The 15,546-nt window shown below is 31.1% G+C and overlaps 1 protein-coding gene across 10 annotated transcripts in view; it reads left to right on the top strand.

Annotated features, from left to right (window-relative positions):
• LOC131958372 (endophilin-A3) overlaps positions 1-15,346 on the top strand; it is a 130,176-nt gene extending 114,830 nt beyond the window's left edge. For 2 of the 10 annotated variants that reach the window (XM_059323375.1, XM_059323374.1), the window contains 11 exons: positions 909-987; positions 1,099-1,242; positions 1,760-1,893; positions 2,389-2,456; positions 4,133-4,179; positions 6,899-6,999; positions 8,129-8,232; positions 8,497-8,669; positions 10,146-10,190; positions 11,559-11,668; positions 12,072-15,346. In XM_059323375.1, coding sequence (XP_059179358.1) covers positions 909-987; positions 1,099-1,242; positions 1,760-1,893; positions 2,389-2,456; positions 4,133-4,179; positions 6,899-6,999; positions 8,129-8,232; positions 8,497-8,669; positions 10,146-10,190; positions 11,559-11,668; positions 12,072-12,158 — 1,092 coding nt within the window. In that variant the 3' untranslated portion in view covers positions 12,159-15,346. Of the gene's footprint in view, positions 1-908; positions 988-1,098; positions 1,243-1,759; positions 1,894-2,388; positions 2,457-4,132; positions 4,180-4,656; positions 4,668-6,898; positions 7,000-8,128; positions 8,233-8,496; positions 8,670-10,145; positions 10,191-11,558; positions 11,669-12,071 lie in introns of all 10 variants that reach the window. The other 8 variants (XM_059323378.1, XM_059323377.1, XM_059323379.1 and 5 more) reach the window with 8 other exon arrangements.
• Positions 15,347-15,546: the final 200 nt, after the last annotated feature.

Below are 15,546 nucleotides of genomic sequence, written 5' to 3'. Positions count from 1 at the left end.
AACTTTCCCTTCTTTTTTTGGATCAAGTTGCGAGGCCGTTGATTAGGCCTGTTACATTTTTTAAGGCGAGAAGCTTAGGGATGGTAAAACATCGATTGTCATAAATCGTTAGTCGGGAGACGCGCACGCTTGTATGTTATGATCAAACATGCATTCTCTCCCCTTCTCTCGCCCACATTTTTATACACAGCTTGACACAGTGATGTTTGTGTTGTATTTGCCGTAAACAGTCGGGGAAGAAAATAATAGCTGGATAACAAAACAAAAAACTGGGGTACCGCCTTCTTCTACATGAATGCTGTAGCTGTTTATATACTTGCATTTGTCATTAGTGTTTCTTACACACAGTATAGCCTCGTCTACGCACTTACAGGGGGGGGGGGGCGTGTGTAGACTTGATGTGTTGAAAACTTTGAAAGGGACCGGGTCTCAAGTAATGTAAAGTTAGCAACGTATAAAGAGAAATAAAGAAAAACATGGGTTGAAGTGCCTTGTATTTTGTCTGTATGTGTTGCACAGTTTAAATTAGTAACAGCATGTACTTGTGTGTTCGTTAGACATATTACTTGGTGCCTTTCTTTTAAGCTTGTAACTACTAACAGACTAACTTTGAGCCTTCTAAAAACAATCATGTTGCTCATGGGTGCTAATGTTGTTTGTGTCTGTTTGATATACCTCTGTGGGGACCTACTGCTTGTCTAACAGATTTGGTTTGTGGTACCCTATTTTATATTCTAAGCCAGTCCCCCTTTTTCCCCATTGCCTTTTTTTTTACCCCTGATGGTGTAGGAATCCTGCTGTTAATAAATTCAATAAATAAGTTTCCTTAATTTTATGATTTTGCTTTTTTATTTATTTTTATTTTTTGTTCAGTAGTGTAGAACATCTCTGAATGATTTTTATTCCAGCGTATTGATGTGTTAGGGAAATTGGTGGATGATCTTATCAACAAAACACATGAATTTCTTCAACCAAATCCAGGTACAGGTAATTTACAATAAGTCTTAAGCAGTGCATACATTTAGATAAGAATTAGCTCTTAACTTCATTGTTCGGTTTTACATCTTTTTAATAATGTTAAATCTGTTGGTACATCAGCATCAAGGGCAAAGATGTCCACGAGGAATGCAATCTCAAAGTTACGGGGACAAGAAAATAAGATCCTGTACCCCCAACCAGAGGGTACACTTGGTGACTACATGATCAGACATGGAACAGATCTGGGGGATGACTCTATGTTTGGTTTGTTGGTTCACATGTTTTCTTTGACAATATCACTAAACATTGCTGAATGTTACAACTACAATGTTACATTAACTAGTCTAAAAAGATTACTGTTAACTAAACAGTTTGTGGATATCAGGGCCTTATAATTATGTTTTCCCATTTGTGCCTAAGACACATGGGACAGATGAGGTATAGTTAATCTGTTTCAGTGACCTCAGTATATGAAGGGATGGTGTGGTCAGCACTTTGCCCAGCCGCCTTTATTTTCCCTAACGTGAGTTAGGTACCCATCAGAGCTGGGTAGATTTAGGGACATTCTTATGTCTTGAACTGGGATTTGAACTTGTGACTTTTGTATTAGCAGTCTAACTCTCTACCCTGAGGCCACGCTGTCCCCATCAGGACCATCAAAAAAGGATGTGTTATTTCTAAAAGTGTTTAGAGGCTTTGATAATTGTAGTAAACTGCATGTATAAGAGATGTGCCACATGGATGTGAATTAATGTTGTCAAATGACATGATGAACCTACAGGGGGTTGTCTGATTGAAGCCGGTGAATCATTCAAGCATTTGGCAGAGATCAAGTACAACCTAGAGGACAATGTCAAACAAAATTTTCTTGAACCTTTGAATCAACTTCAAAACAAAGATCTGAAAGAAGTTAATGTGAGTAGCTTTTTTAAAAAAAAAAATGAAACAGAGTTCTTAGCCCTTACAACCTAGGTTGTTGTTGAAGAGATCAGTAAATAACCTTTTGGGGTAAGAAGACAACCTGCCTATAGTTGATATATATTGGGTTCAATATTGGCTGCACAGTTACTAGAAACATTTCAGTTTTTAGTAAAGTTAACAGGCCAGTTGGTTTTCATATCAGTGCTTGCTGGTGAGGTGAATCAGTGCTGTGTGTAGCATTGGGCTCGTATCTGGCCAGACTTTTCTATCTTCACAGTAACTTTGTTGTGTTACGATGTTGGGATCACTCTGTTTAATATTGCAATTTCTGCCACAAAACCTGCATCCAAAACCTTTCATAAATTAGGACTAGTCTAATGTGTTTGTAAGCTATTTGTTCTAATAAGTACATTTTATTCAGAAAAAAATGAATTAGTATTTTAAGGCAAAATGGTACTTTGGCTTGAATAAATTTTTTTCTACCATTAGCACCATCGCAAAAAGTTGTCTGGCAGAAGACTAGACTTTGACTGTAAAAGGAGAAAAAAAGAAAAAGGTAAGTGAAATTCTTACGTATAGCAAACCTACTGCCTCTAGGCTTTTGTTATATTTGCTTGTTTTTTTTTTTTAGCTAACTTTAAATTTTTTTCACTGTGTATGTTTATTTCTGTGTGAATGTGTGTAGAATGTGTGATTATTTATTGAGTTTACATTGTCCAATAATCTAGATTTAATGTCTTAGATTTTTTTTTTTAACTTTCTTAATGGTTTTAAATTATATACTGCATTTATGTCCCTTTACTATGCTAGGGGGAAAGTAGTACCTCTGCATTATACAATGCATGGCTGCTTTATCAAGTTCAATCTTGTTTATTGAAATGTAGTAATAAAGTGAGCATTACTTCAGTATTTTAACGTAACTTAAGTATTGTAAAAGCAGTTTAATTTTTTTTGTCATTAACCCTATTTTAGATGTGGTTTGATGATGTTTTTACTGATTTCCTAATTATGGTACTGCCTATATTACTCCCATCTCCTGAAATATATAACTCAATCCATTTTACATGAATGACAAAGCACAATTATATTGCCATGACAGTTCAGCTATTCTGAACAAAATATTTTCTATATGTAGAACATTTCCATTCTCCTCACATATTTATAAATCAGTAATTTTAAGTAAACATATGTCAATTTAGTCTTTGAGGCATTTCATTTTTTTTTTAATATTTATACTTAAAATTTTAACTGTTAAGCTATATCTATAAAAAAAATTACTTGTTTCAATTTAAGATATGTATAAAATAGTCACCTAAATTATAAAATGTTTCAAATAATGTTGTGACATTAACCATGTTAATACAAATAATATTAACCCACATTATGGTTTAACTATAACTGGTTATGTTTATTAACAAATCTGTTAGCACACTTTCCTTGTGTGTATTTTTTCATCACTTATTACTCATTGCTTTTATTTTCATGTCCTGTTCCACCCAACCTAGGAGGTAAGAACCTGTTCTGCTTTATTTTGCTTACTATAATTATTCTTCTCACGTAGGTGATTTAAAGAAAAAGTTTGCCAGATATGGAGTCTTATGGCACAAAGATGTACTGAAGTTGTCACATGCTTAACTTTGCTTGCAGCTTTATTATGTTTTTTATATAGATTTTATGCTAGGCACTGCTAATTTATGATAAGTATGATATCTGTATATCTTAAATAACTGAAAGCTTTAGTTGTGTTAAGTATTTTGGCATAAGACTCCATAGGGTAAAGTTGACACATTTAGATAAGCTTATCATTCATCACATACATACAAACATACTAACCAACTAATGATGCTACACTTAACTTTAGAGCAAACATAATAGATATATTTAGCCCCATGAAAAACCTCATGTTGAGAGTTAACTTAGTTGAAGTATGAGCTGACTTGCATGTTTTAGGAAATGAAAGCTACCCGTCACTTGTTGCAGTGAATTGAAAGCCCTGGTTTCTCAAACATTTTAAGTGTGGTATTATCATTTTAAAAACACAACATCTGTAGCGTAGTGTACTGCACTGACCTTTCTTTCTTAATAATAGTAGAAACTAATAAAAGCACATTCATAGCTGAATACAAGGATAGAATATTGGTAAATGGGTGCATTCCATCAAACAAATTCATTGTTATTATCATCTTTGACTAAGTTTATAAGACATGCTTTGATGCTCATATACGCATTCTAAAGGAAAACCTAATGGGCCAGAAGAAGGTACCTCCTTTCAGAATTCACGTACGTAATAAAAAAAGTCCTGTTTTTCCTTCGTTGCTTATTTTTGTCCTGGGTAAAAATGGCCCATTATCATACTATTTAATGAAAGTTTTAATTGCAAATTTACATTTCATATTTATTTTGTTTCACTTGTCACTGGTAAGATTATAATGTTTAACTACTGTGAGGGATATCTTTTTAAACTCGTGGTACTCATGTCTGAAAATCTCATTCTATCTATTCCATTCAATTTGTGTGTATTGTTTTGGTGAAACCCATGCTAACTAATTTATATTATGCACACGATATTGTATGAAAATTTAATGTAAGTATATTTGTTGACAACCATTGCATACGTCTCCACACAGTACAATCACATGTGTGGTTTACTTGACCTATGTTGTTTTTATTTTATTTTCATCAATGTTTATTTCTCCTAACCTTATTATGGGTTGTATTTTTCTTATGATTAATGTCCTTTTTTCTGTGTGTGTATCTAGCTGCTGGAGGTAGTATAAAGCCTGTGGCCTTTTGTTTTTATTTTTGCCTTTTTCATTGTATTGGGCTGTTTGAGACAATGTCTTATTGTTGTGTAATCAAATAGATGGTCATGCATGAGTGAATGGTGCTAATCAAGAAATCAGTTGCTTCTTGTAATCAGATTTGGCTAGAGCATGCAAAATATATATATGTATTGCCAGTCTATATTAATTTACAAAAACATTTTTTTTCCCTCTTCTGTTGGCTGGTTTAAATTGTCTCACACTTCTTTATATAAACAGATTTATAAATCCAAAATATTTTCTTATTTCAGCTGTTGTAGATTAACTCACATCTTTCGTTTTAAAAGATTTATATTGGAAGTATTTTTGCAAATATATTTCAAGCTGTAATTTGGAAACCAACACAATAACGCTTTAAACTAAAAGTACACTATTATTGGTATAAATATTTTTAAAACTCATCTAAATGCACTAGCAGTTTTACTCATTATATTTAATGTATGTAATGTAAACAAAGAAAAGCTTCTTTTAATTACTAGTTGCTTGCACCCTGAGATCAGTGGTTCTCAGTTATCTCACCTGTCTACCTGACAAATTGATATTTGCTGCCTCTTGTTTCACTTGAGCTACCTTGATCATATCGTAGTTATCTAACAACTGTGTGAGAAAGATAATGAGGAAGTAATTAAAGAGATAGGTTTACGTTCAATCTGCCAACACACCTGTTCTTTTCTTGCCTCTAAAAACAGTCAAATTATATAATCATGTTTTGGAAGCCAGGTAAATGTCTGCTTTAGAGAAGTCTTATAACTCAGTCAATGATAAGGGATTAGACTGACTTTATCTATACGCTGATTTAACTTCCTGTACATTGATTTTTAATCAACATCATACCTTTAAACTTAGATGAATGCTGTAAGACCTTAAACAAGGAACACCCATGCATGGTGCAGTAATGCTGTACTGTTTGTTCCTTTTGAAATTTTTAGTCAGCAGACGTTCCATAGGGAATCACTGCCTTAGGAGCAACACTAAATTGCATTGAATGTTTTAACCCAAGAGCTTTTTAAATGTAGGCCTGTGTGCTAAAATAACTTTTCTATCTAACTCTCATGTTACATTTTACAGTTAGTTTTATGTTGTGGACAGATGGAAAAATTTGATGAAAGGCCTAGCTTTTATCATAAATTTTATATATATATTATATATATATCCTATACACACATTTATATATATATCCTATACACACATTAATATATAGATATACATAAACAAATTCTTATACTAAACTCTTTTACAATACTATGGGGTGTGGTTTCATGTAAGATAGTGTGTGTGCTAGTGCTGTTATGATTTAGCACATCAAACACCCTCACAGACCCATGCATATGACATTAATGTGTGATCTGGTAGCTCTGGTAATTGTACACACGTTGTGTACCTCACTGGGTTTTTTTTTTGTTGTTGTTGCTTTTGTCAAGTTTATTTCTGCATGGTGCCTTGTTAAACAAGAAATGTAGTTGATGTTGATTGTTGCTAATGAAGGCCACACACCATCTATGCATGTTATTTACTTATAAATTCATAATATATAGGCTATACACTGGTCATTCATTAGCTTATTGTATTTAACTGGAGAATTTTATATTTATGTTTACTTTTTATGAGGTTCAAGGGTTTTAATTTTCTACATTTTCTCTTGCTATTCAAGAATGCATTTATTCTACTGTTCAATTTTAAATTATATGTTTTTTAAAATGAGATGCTTGTTAGAAATTATCTCTTAGAATGAAATCAGGTTTAAATTTTGGTAAAATGAATTCATTGAAATTGTTGATGAGTTGGTAACTTAAAGTAAGTAATGAATTGAATTTGTGTCTGTAAAAGGGATCTAATGACCACCTGTATGTAGCCTCTGTAATAAAACAGCATGGCCCTCAATGCAACCATTCAGCATCTCTGTTGTATAGTTCTATTATTTAGTTATTTCATTTCATTTATACAGTTTTGTTGCATTTGTTATAAGTTCAGTGTTTTATTTAGAAAAGTTACAGTTCCATAAATTTGTTATTATAAAACATAAAGATAAATTTCATTATTTACTTTATGATACAAATCATTGTCTTTTTACTAAGTACATAAAAATAATAGTTCATTATGATTCATGAAGACAAATTGTCTGTTATTTTACAAGTAATCAAAATACTTAGTTTTGAAATGAGTTTGAACTCTTTCAGGTTCCAATGTGACAGAGGAGGAACTGAGAGTTGCTGAAGACAAGTTTGAAGAATCAAAAAATTTAGCAGAGAATGCAATGCATAATGTCTTAGAAAATGAGGTATGGGACATTTAGTAGGACTTTTATTAAAGCCACTAGGCATGCTGCCCAGCTTTGCTTAGGCTTTCGAAAACATTGAGAATTTGAATGCTTAATTAATTCTCCCGAGGGTCGGTCTACGACCTCAGGAGTTATGAAGAGGTTCCTCCGTGGACATTTTTTTTCGATTTATAGCTCATATAAGGCGCCGGTCAGTAGAGGTCAGTTTTGACCCCATCATTGTAGACTTTTCGGCCAACCGGCCCCCGTGTTCAGTTGCCCCAAGGCAAGATCCTGCCAAATTTGAAGCGCCTGCGGCGCCGGGAAGTGCCCTATCGGGCACCCGACAACTTTGCTTTATATATTATAGAGATTAGCAAATTGCATAGATAAACAAAGATTTCAATAAAGTAATTAAGGCCTGAAATACTTTAGTATAGAAATGTATTATTTGAATAGATGAATCTAGAATATCTAGATCTAGAATCCAAATAAATAAAATAAATTTTATGAGTTTAGGCCGGAAAAATTGTATTGTATATGCCTACATTTCATAGTGTACGTAGATCTAAATCAAATTTGAATGAAATAGTTCATTTCTTTTTATTCCAAACACGGCAGATGACATCATTAGTTAATGTATAAGCAATAGTGACGTCACAGTTTTATGCGTTCTTTTTCACATCTATTAATGCTTTTCCGGTTGCATAAATAATACTGTTTCTCTACATTCGAATACGCCTTTAATTTTTATTTTTCTTCTTTAAATAAAATTGTGGTTATACATTTAAAACATCTAACATATTATTTTCAACAAAAGTCCGTATAAAGTTCTCCATATATCGCTGCCGTTTCTGACGTGATGTCCGGCGAAAATATTTTGCAGACAGAGAGAGAGAGAGAGAGAGAAGTGCGCACATGGGGAATTATATATTAGGATAGTTTATACTTCTATTCTGGAAAGTATTATCACAAAGCAACATTTTAAACATTTCAATGTGTTTCTATTAGACACAAATATGTATTTACATTACATTTATAATTCTACTAATCTTCATAAAATTCAGCCTGCAACAAAAATATATATTCCGAATAAGATAAAATTATTTCCCATGCAAAGTAAAGTTTTGTTTTAAATGTATCCCAACAGGTAGAATATATAAGCCAGTTACAAGCTTTCATTGAAGCTGAAGTTGATTATCACAGACAGGCCCTAAACACACTGCAATCACTGCTTGACACACTGGAGCAGAAGTGAGTTGCTATCTCTGGATGTCTTTTTGTTATTCTTTGACGTCATAGGAATAGATTGGTTTATGCTTTTGATTTCCGTAGTAGTATCGTTATACACTATTGGGTTAAATCCTCTAGCTTTTAGTTTTTGAAACTTCTATAAAATATATGTACAATTTTGGTTTCTGTGAAGAAAAAAAACATACAGAAATATTTTACTATTGAAAAACTAAAAGTTTGTTAATTAGTGGAAATAAATGAGGGTATTTATTTTTCATCTACCAGGCGAAATGAGGCTGCAAATAGACCAAAATCTGAGCACATACCTAAGCGTGTCAGTTCCTTTAGGCGTAGTGAATCTCCCAATTCATATGATGGTCCCAGCGATGGTATGGAAACAGGGAAGTCTGGCAGCTATAATTTTAACAACATTCAAGCACCATCTTACCACCAGTCTGGTAGGCCTTGTTTTGGTTGTAAATTATTTACAATTTCATCAATAGCCTGTGTTTTGGGTTTTTGCTTTTTATCAAGGCAGCACACCATATAAAATAGGACTAAAATACTGGTAAACAAGGAGTGCATTAATGTGTGCACATTTGATGCCATGGTAACAAGCATCTGGTGTGATCCCTTAGAACAGATGAATAAAAAATGCTTTTGTCTTTGAACTTCTAGTTTTTATTAATGTATACAAAATACATTTATCACCTTTGAAGAGTAGTTTACTTTTTTTTGTTCATTTTTAAAATAACCAAAATACAGTTCATTATTTTTCCTGCAAATTAAGACAATTTTTATTTTCCATATTTACAGATGTGATAGGGTGCTAAACACTAATGCTCTGAATCTTAATTTTTTCCAATATATCTACACTTTATTCCAATAGTAAAAATACAAACCGTTTCTATTTCCATACAGTTTTGTAACCAATATGCTTTTCTTCTCACGTTAACTGCTTGTGGCTGCTCCAAGTTGACAATGAAATTTGTTATTTGAATCACAGTTGGTCAATGCTGAGTTAATAGGATTGGCTATTGCTAAATGTTTTAGATGAAAAGCACCTTCGGTGCCACAAAGTCAGTAATCCAGTTGTTTTTACCTGTTACAACTCTGCAAGTGATTCAAGCATGGAGATTAGTCTCACCTGTAGTCTGACCCTTGGTTCATCTCTCCTCTCAGCTCTGCAGTGTTGGTTGTCATTTCCTTTTGACCAAACTGTTCTTTACCATCTGTTACTCGACTGACTATATCAATTGATTAACATTTTTTTTCTATTTCTGAACGTTTTTTTGGACCTTTCTTACCTGTGCTTAACATTTTTGCAACAACAAAAAATACATGGTATGATGTTTGTGAATTATCGGTGGTAAAGAATCAAACCAATCTTAAGTTAATATTTTGTGCTCAAATATTTTTAATACATAATTACTTCAGAGAATTTAATTAGGTCTATGATTTTACATGGTGTGTGATTCGCATTAGCCCTGTTTAAAATGAAGCTTTGAATTATGTATCAGACATTATCTTATTGAGCTTTTATAGTTTACCTGTATATTATTTATCTGATATTAATTTATTTAGCTTTGACTTTACATGCACTACATTTTATGCCACTAATTTTTATATAAATAAAATGCTTATAGTGAAATTATTTATATCAGAATACCAGGAAATTGAGAGAGAATTTCTTTAAATATAATCCCTGTAAATTATTTTTTCCCTTAGAAACTATTTTTAACAAAAAAATTTTTTATGTCCAATGAACAGTGTAAATCAACACTTATTTTTTATTAGATCTTTTATGGATCTGTATACTATAGAACTGTTGATATAGTCCTGCAAGTAGTTCAAACTTAACCTGAGAAAAATGAAAAAATGGACTGTGTTTAGAATTAATTTGTGTCCTTTCAATGAACATTATTTTGTTTTAGGCTATGATCAGTTTGATGATCAGGATCCTTTTGGATCATATGCTGGTAAGAATTATGGGGGCAAGTTAGGTCAATTTTATTTTACCACTTTTTTTTTACTAAATACAAATCTTTTGGGAAATTCTTTTAAGCATGTAAATTATATAAATATTACTGCTGTTTTAGAAATGCACTTAAAGCAGTAAATGTTTGAATTAAAATAAAAGAAACTGTAAAATTCTATATTGTATGTGCATTATTCTATAAGCATTTATTGTTTTTATTTTTGCCTTTAACTGCATACTGCTTAACCTATGTGTTAGTAGACAAGCAATGGATGTGTAGTTAAACACTGCATCATTTGAGTAAAAAAGTAGATAAATTCTGGTTGCTATCCTTCTTTCTTTTACTTCAGCTATTCATTCAATTCAATAAATCATAAGAATAACTTATTGTACACTGTTTGTGATCATTCATAGATGCTACCAACATTCAATATACTTGCTTTCATGTCTAACATTTAAAAAAAAATGTATAAAAGAATAATTGAAGCATATACTTAAATTACATTTTTTTCTTGCTTAATGTAGGCTGTCACCACAAATGTAGTCACTTGCTTTTTTTACTGCTAATATCCTACATTTCCTTTAATCTTTTGTTTTATATCATGCTTTAATAATCTGGCTAGTATTTTGTTTAGTTTTTTGTCATGTTTGCATGGGGTTAGCTTTAAATTATAAATATTTCATCTTGTAAAATGGGAGATAAAGATTTAATTTTAATATATTTTATTCATTTTTACTGCTTTTTAAAAAGAATCTGCCGTTGAATGCTAAGTAAATGCTTTAGTATGTATTTAAGCATGATAAACAATTATTTGACAATGTTTAATCAGGACACCATTTAAAAAGGGTATTTCTTTATTGTGCCAAAAATTAAGCAACACATTTTTAACTTGGCATATCTATGCCAGCATCTGAATTTTAGGCAAACTGCCTGTCCTAATATGATTTGATTGTAGTTGCATTTACATTACAGCCATAACATTTCCTCCATTTCTGATCCAGAAATATTTGTCAAAAAAGTTGTACCTGATCACTTATAATTATAATCTATGTGGTCATATGTGTATTTGATCTAAAATGTACCATGTATAGCTAAGCAAGTCATAATTCTGTCCTTACTAAACTAGGTTTAGCTGGGTGTTCCTTTTTATTTCTTTAATAATGTTATTACAGATATTAACTGTCTTTTTTATATTTTCATTTTAAATCTGTTAAATTTTGACAAGTAATATAGCTGAGGATTTTCAAACTTACTGTTATAGACTTACCTGTCTTACAATGGGTTCACTATTATTTAAATCCTTATCTCTGATTTCTTAATCACAATTTGTGTAAAAAAAAAACTACTTATAAAATGTAATTTTTTCAGTTCCTGACACCAAGAAAAAGCCAATGGCAAAGGCATTGTATGATTTTATCGCAGAAAACGAGGGTGAACTGGGCTTCCAAGAGGGAGACTATATTGATCTTATTAGTCAGGTTTGGAATTTTTTGTTGATAACCTTTTTTGTGATAAATGCGTATTCTGTTAATAAATTATTTGCTAGAATTGTATTTTATTTTTTAATAGTAAATCCAGTTATACAAGTTTTTACTTAATGTTTTTACCTTTAAAAAAATTTAACACCATGCACGTAATAACAACTGCATTGCATTTTTATGTAAAAAAAAGTGTATAATTGTATAGATAATGTTAAATAAAATTACTTGAAATCACACATTAAAAAGTAAGGAATTGAAGACAATGTAACCATCACTATTGCACAGTTACTAGCTAAAAACATACACTTCTATGTTAATGCTTTCTGTTGTTTACTATGTATTCATTGCATTGGTAATTTTGTTGACTGTGCAGTGGTTCTCAAACAATCATCTTCTGCAGGTTGATGAAAATTGGTATGAGGGCTCTGTGAATGGGCAAGCTGGATTCTTCCCCATCAACTATGTCGAGGTGATCAACCCACTCTGATGATACCAGCTGACCATGCAAGCACCTGTGCTGTCTAGTTTTTGTATTGATTCCTACTTATTGCCTTGTCCTTCTTTACATTCACAATGGTTTCCTTTTAGTTTCCTTTCCACTGTCTACAATGAGTGAATCATGCATATTTATTAGTTTTCAATGTAACTTTTAAACTATTGAAGGGTGCAGTTTTTATTGTTTTGGTTGGGAAAAACACCTTTGGTTGTTTTTATTTTAAGTTGGGCATGCTGTAAATAGAACATAGTGGTAATACAGCTTTGTCAACTAATTTTCAACACAAAGTTGTGTGCTGACCTAAGAAGCATTGTTTGTAGTGCATACATAGGAAGTAAAAAATATATTGCCTTAATGAAAACATTGTTTATGTTGTTTCTGTCAGGTGACCCTACATAACTAAGTATAAATTAATAGGAGAGTATACTGCTGTGTATTAAGTCTAATCGAATACACCTGGTGATAAATGGGCATGGAAGCTACTTGCATGAGTCTGTTAGAGCAATGTAGTGATGTAGATTTGTTAGGGAGGAGAAAAATTGACTTTGATCCGTAACATAAGTCTTAGATTTCATTTCTTTTGTTTTAAAATCTAAATGATTTCTTAAATGTTATTTTAATGTTAGAATTTTTAAAATTTGCAATTTACATAACTACTGTATTTTAAAGTAATTATTTTACACCATATAAAACTGATGTAATTTAATAGCAGTACAAGAACAAATGTCTTTTATCTTTGTATAGTTGAGTGTTGTGGTAGATGGCAGCGATACTAGTATTATAGTTGTCTTTCTATTTCATCCAGCATTTACTGGTATCATATCTTGGTTAAAAAATGATCTAGACTTGATTGTCTATTCACTTTCAAAAAATGGAACTATAGAAATGTAGTAATATTGTAATGTTTGTGTGATAATTACTGTTTCGAAGAGAAGATAATCATTGACTTGTTAAATTAAACTGATGAAAAAAATTTTTTGTTGATACAAGAACACACTTTCAATATCTTGTCAATTATTCCTATGATTTGTATATTATTTTTCTGATTATATGTTCATTTGGTTGTTTTAAAGGATTTTTTTTTTTAACTGATTATCGGTTAATTTAACTGGTGTATTTTCAAACAGAAAAATAAATGTTTGGGTTGATTCCCCCACTCTCCTATTGTCATTGTTTAAATATAGCACAATTTTTTTTTCTAATGATTTGCTCACTAAATGGACAACTCAATATTTCACCTGTGTAACCTCATTATTTATGTTACTTCAAAAATCATTGTTATAATTCAATTTGATCCTGTACATGAAATATATTTTGTCTCCTATAAAAATTAAGCCCTTGACATGTTCATATTAATAAATTTAGTTGTAACTTCATTATAGTTTTACTTGAAAGCAAAATTTCTTCTTTATAAATATGACAGAAAAGTGTAAATTATTTTACAGAATGAAGATACCATTTGTTTGTCAGGAATGTCAAGCATTGAACTGTTTCTATGGCTCGTACAGTACTAAGTAGAAAGCTTGTTTAATGTTTATGTGTACATACATATGGTGTGTGGCTTTGATTGCAATAGTTCTCACATTGAAGTAGAGTCACCAGAAATGAATTGCCTATAAAATTTCTCATCTTTGTTAAAATTAATTACCAAAATATGACTCACCGAAATATGACCATTACTGGATTCTGATCCTATTAACTGAATTTGGAAAATAGATTGAATTAAGATTAACTGGATTATTAATTCAAGCCATTGAGATGATAATCGTCTGTTAAGCATATTTTTGTAAATCTGGTGGTAGAGCTGGATGATAGTATTGTGACACATAGCATAGATTTCTATTTCATGTTTTTTCTGACTGTGATAGGTGTGCTAGACACTTGTTAGTTAAATGACATGTACACATAGTCATTTATCATCCTACATTGATTGTAGAAAAAGTATGTATTTCTGTTGTTGTAACAATGTTTACTAGTAAATATTACATTTCACATGTCTAGATCATGTCCCTCTTTCACTTTTGTTTTAATAATAATAAAATCATTATTGAAGGGATACATACCATTTGCTTATTTGTTATTGCTATTATGATTTTCCTGTTGGTAGTTGGTTAGCCTTATGAAAATGCTTGACTATTAGAAAAAATAATTTTAAGTTTGATGTACAATAAAAGTTAAAAATATATTTATAGGTTTAATATTTTATTAAAAACTATAATTTATTATGTAGTTGGTCACAACTCTTTTGAAAATGTTTTAATTCAGGTTGTTTTCTTACTGCTGGAGTTTCCTTATATCATACACTGAGGCTGTGTGTATCTCAAGTGTTAAATATCAAAGCTGACACATCGCTAACTTTTTTTAAAATCTCAAAATTGTATTTGCAAAGTAAATGCACATATATGATTTAGATGAGCAAAGTAAACAAACTACTGTAGATCCTATGACTAGTTAACTGCTTATTGATAACATTACCATCTGCTGTGACTCTTTACTCCCAGCGTTGTGGATAATATATTTTACCATGTTTTAAATTTTGCTAAGACATAGTACTAGATGTGTAATTGTTTTAAATATTAATTCTTTTCTCAAACAACAGCATTGTAAATCTACAACCAGCAGTTTATTAAAATATTTCTTTCACATGTTAAAACTGAGTAAGATTAAAGTTAAGCTTAGCAGGTCTGGCTTTTCAACACAGGAACAAAAAACTGAGACTTTCTTCATGAAATCCATTTTTTTTCAGACAAAAACCTGAGTTTTTTTTTATGCTGTTAATAAAAAAAACAATGAGATCTTGGGAATCGTATTTTAAAAAAAAAACAGTTTATTTCAACATGAACAGTAAAGCTACAATATAGATGAGGTACTTTCATATCACCAATGATAGATCTCTGAATATATGCTTTGTTGTTAAGTAGAGATTACCACACTTGGGTTATTTTATGTTTTTTTTAAAAATAACATCCTGAGAGCTATATTTCACACAAAAGGCAGATTACTCCTAAAACTCAAACATACCAGCATAATTTACAGTTTTTTTTTTAAATTACTTCCTTATTTTACAAATGTGTTTACCTTTAAAGTCAACATATTATTATGATTTGATTATTGTGTGACTAAATTTTAGGGGATGATGATATGTAGCATGTAAATAAATATAATTATTACAAAATGTTTACTTTGTGTTTTTTTTTATTCCTAAATTTTTTTTTTAAAGTTGAACTTGAATATTGATCTAACTCTACTAACCTGTTGTTTGTTTTTTTTTTTAAATACTTTTATTTGCAATTAAAACAAGTACATCAACATCAACTTTTTTAACATAATTTTGAACACCAAATGAAAACGAAAGGTTTTGCAAATGTACATAATGAAT

Source organism: Physella acuta, unplaced genomic scaffold (genome assembly GCF_028476545.2).
Source record: "Physella acuta isolate Inbredline_101_S28 unplaced genomic scaffold, ASM2847654v3 ptg001322l, whole genome shotgun sequence".
Lineage (NCBI taxonomy): Eukaryota > Metazoa > Mollusca > Gastropoda > Physidae > Physella > Physella acuta.
Note: the sequence above shows the minus strand (reverse complement) of the source record. Positions and strands in the feature narration are given on the sequence as shown.